Below are 5,751 nucleotides of genomic sequence, written 5' to 3'. Positions count from 1 at the left end.
GGAGGGGAGAGGGGGAGGAGACAGAGGGAGGGGGAGGAGACAGAGGGAGGGGGAGGGGGGGAGGGGGCGTGGCTCCCTGTGGCGAGGAGGACCTGGTTCCTTAACGACCTTTTATCTTTTACACACGTAGCTCCCTAATTTAGCTACTTTACTTTTAGTCACTAAATAAGACGCCAGAACGGTTTTTACTTTGGTTCTTTTGTTTTATTCGGGGACGCGTGTCCCCAACAATGAATCAGGCCACCCGCTGTCCCCTGGGGGGCGCTGCAGCTAGCACTGCGCTACCCATCACACCACGGCTCCGAGCGGGATCCTGCTGTCCCTTTGCAGGAGGAGCGTCCTCATGTCCAGCATGGCGTCCTCCAGGGCCCGCAGCAGGCCTGTGGCCCCGCCCCCTCCGGGCGTCTCCGGCGCGCGACAGTAGAGGACGGTGAGGTGGACGGCGTCGTTGAGGACGCTGTAGGTCACGTTGTAGGAACCGGGTTCCTCGGGCGCCGCGAACTGTGTGCATCCGGTCCGGGACACCAGCTGGTGGACAAAGAAGAGGTCTAAAGCACGTCCTCCGGGGGGACATGAGGACGCCCCCGTCTCTACCTGAGTCGTAAAGAGCTTGAAGTCGAAGCCCTTTGAGAAGGAACTGTGGGCGAAGAGTCCCGGCGTGGGGAGGTTCTTCTCGGCGGCCCGCCTCTTCAGCAGCAGGAGATGGATCCTCCCCAGCTGTCCTCGGCGTGCCTCGGGGGGACGGGGACGGAGACGGGGACGGAGGAGGGTCAGGCTGTTTGTGGGGCGGACCAACAGAAGGGGGAGGAGACTCACCATCGTCGTGTTCACGCTGTGTTCCTCGATAGCCGCCTTCATGAGGTCGACCTTCACCGAGTTCTGTCGAAGAAGAGGAGGAGCTTCATCGCTGCTGTAGAGTTCTCCTGGAGAACCGGCCCTGATCTGCTGCTGAAGGGTGTGAGAGGTTCTCCTGGAGAACCCGCCCTGATCTGCTGCTGAAGGGTGTGAGAGGTTCTCCTGGAGAACCCGCCCTGATCTGCTGCTGAAGGGTGTGAGAGGTTCCCGTGTAGAACCCGCCCTGATCTGCTGCTGAAGGGTGTGAGAGGTTCTCCTGGAGAACCCGCCCTGATCTGCTGCTGAAGGGTGTGAGAGGTTCTCGTGTAGAACCCGCCCTGATCTGCTGCTGAAGGGTGTGAGAGGTTCTCCTGGAGAACCCGCCCTGATCTGCTGCTGAAGGGTGTGAGAGGTTCTCCTGGAGAAACTGCCCTGATCTGCTGCTGAAGGGTGTGAGAGGTTCTCCTGGAGAACCCGCCCCTGATCTGCTGCTGAAGGGTGTGAGAGGTTCTCGTGTAGAACCGGCCCTGATCTGCTGCTGAAGGGTGCGAGAGGTTCTCGTGTAGAACCGGCCCTGATGTGAGACGCTCCGACGGAGAACCGGCTTGGGCGTGGCAGTAGAACCCTCGTACCTGTTCTGCCGGCTCGTCGAAGGCCTTGGCGAAGGCGTCTGAGGTTCTCGTGTTCGAGTTGATTGTCGCGATGCGCCCGTCAGCGAAAGCACGAAGCGAGACCGCCTCCATCGTCGGCAGCACCGACGGTGGACCCTGAAACGGAACCAGCAGTCTCGGGTTGTAGGAACCGCTGGACGGCGGCGTGAGACGGCTCACCTGTAGGACGCCAGCTGCAGCGCCACCTGGACGAAACCGTTGGGGCTCATCTGGAAGGCTTTGATCAGGTCCTTCCCAAAGTGGTGGAACTCGCTGACACTCAGCTCCAGGTCCTGGACCATCCTGGTGGGACAATTCACCAAGACAGAGACTTGTAAGAGTCTCGGTGGGACAATTCACCAAGGCAGAGACTTGTAAGAGTCCCGGTGGGACAATTCACCAAGACGGAGACTTGTAAGAGTCCCGGTGGGACAATTCACCAAGACAGAGACTTGTAAGAGTCTCGGTGGGACAATTCACCAAGACAGAGACTTGTAAGAGTCCCGGTGGGACAATTCACCAAGACAGAGACTTGTAAGAGTCTCGGTGGGACAATTCACCAAGACAGAGACTTGTAAGAGTCTCGGTGGGACAATTCACCAAGACAGAGACTTGTAAGAGTCTCGGTGGGACAATTCACCAAGACAGAGACTTGTAAGAGTCCCGGTGGGACAATTCACCAAGACAGAGACTTGTAAGAGTCTCGGTGGGACAATTCACCAAGACAGAGACTTGTAAGAGTCCCGGTGGGACAATTCACCAAGACAGAGACTTGTAAGAGTCTCGGTGGGACAATTCACCAAGACAGAGACTTGGTAAGAGTCCCGGTGGGACAATTCACCAAGACAGAGACTTGTAAGAGTCTCGGTGGGACAATTCACCAAGACAGAGACTTGTAAGAGTCTCGGTGGGACAATTCACCAAGACAGAGACTTGTAAGAGTCGTTTTAGTCGTTTGACTGGCGGTTAACTCGGTCAGACTGTTCTCACCTGTCCACGTGCTCCTTACCTCCTCGATGTCCTTCTTGATCTCAGGTGTGATGTTGAAGACCAGCTTTTGGGGCATGGGCAGCGGTTCTGAGGGTTCTGGGGGTTCTGAGGGGGACCGCATCATCTCGGGCTTTTTCCTTTTCAATGCAAGAGAACAAAGGAATAAAAGTCCGAGTCGGCGTTCCTCACAGAATACAGAGAACGCCGTCTCAGGTGGTCGTCCTATGATGGAGAGGTTGCTGTCCACCCTGTGTCCACCCTGGGGCCACTGACTCTACCCCGGGGCACCCGTTGCCATGGTATTCTTTCTGTCTCGGAGGACAGTCTACTAACACTAACCACCCCGCGGTTCTGCTCGACTGACCCGCCCACCTTCGGGTCCGATCGTTTGGGACTCACATCAGTTCTAAGCTCTGGTCACAGAGAGACACGATGGCCGTCCCGTCGCGACGACGTGAGAGAAGCAGCCGCCACAGGTCCCGTCTTCTGCAACGATGACCTGCAAGACACGCCGCGTTAGCGTCAGCGTCTCCTCCTGGACCACGTCCTGGACCACGTCCAAGAGTCCAAGAGTCCAAGAGTCCAACGGCTGGCGTGGAAACAGAGATGACCTGCAGCGACTTGTCGAACCAGCGGTTCCCGCTGTTCCAGCGGCTGCCCCCCCCGTGCAGCATCTGGTGGTGCTTGCCGTGAGACACGGGGGACGTCTCTCCGTCCAGACACACGGTGAAGATGCTGCTCTGGATGGTCGACACCGATTCTCTGTTGGTCTCATCTGAACACCAACGTTGGGTTGTGTGAGCCGCCGCCCGGCCGCCGCCCGGCCGCGCCCTGCGACGCCCGGCGACGCCCGGCGAGCTCACCCTGGATGAGGTTCTCGTACGCCTTACTCCAGGTGTCCCGGTCCTGGGTGGTGAGGATGCCGACGGGTTCGTGGTCACTTTGTTGTGACCGGTTGAGGATCCTGTCCAGCTGAACGCAGAGCTGAGCAACGGTCAGCCGAGTCCCGTCACGGTGGTACACGCCCACCCTGAAGAACTGGGGGAGGCACGGTGATGTCATACCCCCCCCGACGGCTCTGAACTACAGTGATGTCACCCCCCCCCGACGGCTCTGAACTACAGTGATGTCATATCCCCCCCCCCCCGACGGCTCTGAACTACAGTGATGTCATATCCCCCCCCCCCCGACGGCTCTGAACTACAGTGATGTCACCCCCCCGACGGCTCTGAACTACAGTGATGTCACCCCCCCACCTGACTGTTGTGGGCCACAGTGATGTGCTTGGGGGGGTCGGCGCTCCTGCTGTAGAACACCAGGGAGTCTGACTTTGGACCCGGGACCCGGCAGGCTGACATCAGCTGCTCGCTCTGCTTCATACACAGCAGCGCCCCCCCGCGGACTCGGCCGGCAGCGCCCCCCTGTGGGACAGACATTGTGTCCTCGGCCACTCAGTCATTGTGTACGTTAGATAATCAACTTCAAAGGATTCAAAGGAGAGCCGTTCTCACGTGTCACTCATTGTTTTCACGTCCAGCTTCCCGGCTATAGATTTAGCCGCACACCTAAACAAAGATAACATTAGAAATCCGCCCCCCCCCATTTTACTGAGTATTTGTTGGGACATAAATAAACGATGGCCGACATTTCATCCTGATCTAATGTCACCAAAGAAAAGGCAGAGTATGGATAAAGGTGCGCTGCCTAAATGTCCAACCGCTCGTCCTCGTCCTCGTCCTCGTCCTCGTCCTCGTCGAGCGGTTCCGCTGAGCTTACCGGATCTGGTCCATGTCCGCGTCCTGATAGGCCACTGAGGGGAACGTTAGCGCAGGACTGGAGAACATCAGAGGACGTCGTAGGTCCAGGAAAACGGCCTTCAGGTAATGCTCTGTTACCTGCAGAAGAGAACGGACCCGGGTTCTGAAAGGTCCTGAACGGTTACCGGGTCGCTGGTTCCGGAGCTCACCCAGTTGTCGCTGCGCTCTGCTCTCTGCTCCAGGTCTCGCTGCAGCCCCTCTCCGACCCCCCCGGCTCGCTGGAACTCCTCCACCAGGTCTCTGGCTCTCTTCAGCTCATCCGGATCCACAACGGGCTCCAGGATCCTGAGGTAGTGCTCGCAGGTCTGCCTCAGGGGGGGGACGGGCAGACGGGGCAGCTTGTGCTGCTGGACCCGGGTCACTGATACTGGATTCACCGCCCCCACCTCACGATGATGATGATGATGACGACAATAATATCATCAGAACAACAAACTGTTTTTATTGTCATGGTTATGCTAATTAGGGTCATTCATTATTCATGATTTACACGATTATTACTTCATCTCCACCTTTACCTGACGGAGACAAGAAAACGATCCCCTGAGATATTTACAATCATCAGAAACAAAAGTATTAAAGGTATATTTCACTGTGATTTATGTTTAATTAAACTACATTTCTACACAATATTGATGAAACCAGGTTTTACTGCTATTGTATTTTAAACTCTCACTAATTTACACAACGGATACTCGGAGACTGAATTAACCGAATTAACCGAATTAACCGAATTAACTGAATTAACTGAATTAACAGAGTTAACTGAATTAACTGAGTTAACTGAATTAACTGAGTTAACTGAATTAACAGAATTAACAGAATTAACTGAATTAACTGAATTAACTGAATTAACAGAATTAACAGAATTAACTGAATTAACAGAATTAACAGAATTAACAGAATTAACTGAATTAACTGAGTTAACTGAATTAACTGAATTAACCGAATTAACAGAATTAACAGAATTAACTGAATTAACTGAGTTAACTGAATTAACCGAATTAACTGAATTAACTGAATTAACAGAATTAACAGAATTAACTGAATTAACAGAATTAACTGAGTTAACTGAATTAACTGAATTAACCGAATTAACTGAATTAACTGTCTTTACTTACCAACGTTCTGCTGCAGAGTCTCAACATGTTGCTTTCAGTCCAATATTTACCGAGAGGATGAATAACCCGCACAGATTATCAGACACCAGCTGGAGATAAAGGCTGCTGCTGATTAGTTTGACATGACATCATCAAACCCGTGACCTTTGCCGGGGACTCGTCTTCTCCAAAAACTGATATCCTTCCTTAGAATGTGGACAAATGTCCCGTCAACAAAAAGACAAGCATTTCAGAAAATCTGCGGTCCTTTTTTCTGACTCTTCATGAGACATCTTTCATTCCTCTTTTCTTGATGGACCTGAGACCAGAACTGAAGACACGTGATGAAGTCCTCAATCA

At 53.8% G+C, this 5,751-nt stretch overlaps 1 protein-coding gene across 1 annotated transcript; it reads right to left on the bottom strand.

Annotated features, from left to right (window-relative positions):
• Window positions 1–288: 288 nt before the first annotated feature.
• On the bottom strand, window positions 289–5,439 carry LOC137899597 (carnitine O-acetyltransferase-like). Its single transcript, XM_068743634.1, is given in 17 exon segments — window positions 289–528; window positions 595–732; window positions 817–879; window positions 1,467–1,582; window positions 1,585–1,601; window positions 1,665–1,787; window positions 2,483–2,611; window positions 2,874–2,922; window positions 2,925–2,973; window positions 3,086–3,249; window positions 3,338–3,512; window positions 3,731–3,861; window positions 3,864–3,895; window positions 3,986–4,039; window positions 4,251–4,369; window positions 4,441–4,677; window positions 5,413–5,439. Coding segments are annotated over 17 exon segments (1,863 nt in total).
• Window positions 5,440–5,751: the final 312 nt, after the last annotated feature.

Source organism: Brachionichthys hirsutus, chromosome 9 (genome assembly GCF_040956055.1).
Source record: "Brachionichthys hirsutus isolate HB-005 chromosome 9, CSIRO-AGI_Bhir_v1, whole genome shotgun sequence".
Taxonomy (NCBI): Eukaryota; Metazoa; Chordata; class Actinopteri; order Lophiiformes; family Brachionichthyidae; genus Brachionichthys; species Brachionichthys hirsutus.
This window is presented reverse-complemented; position numbering and strand designations above follow the sequence as displayed.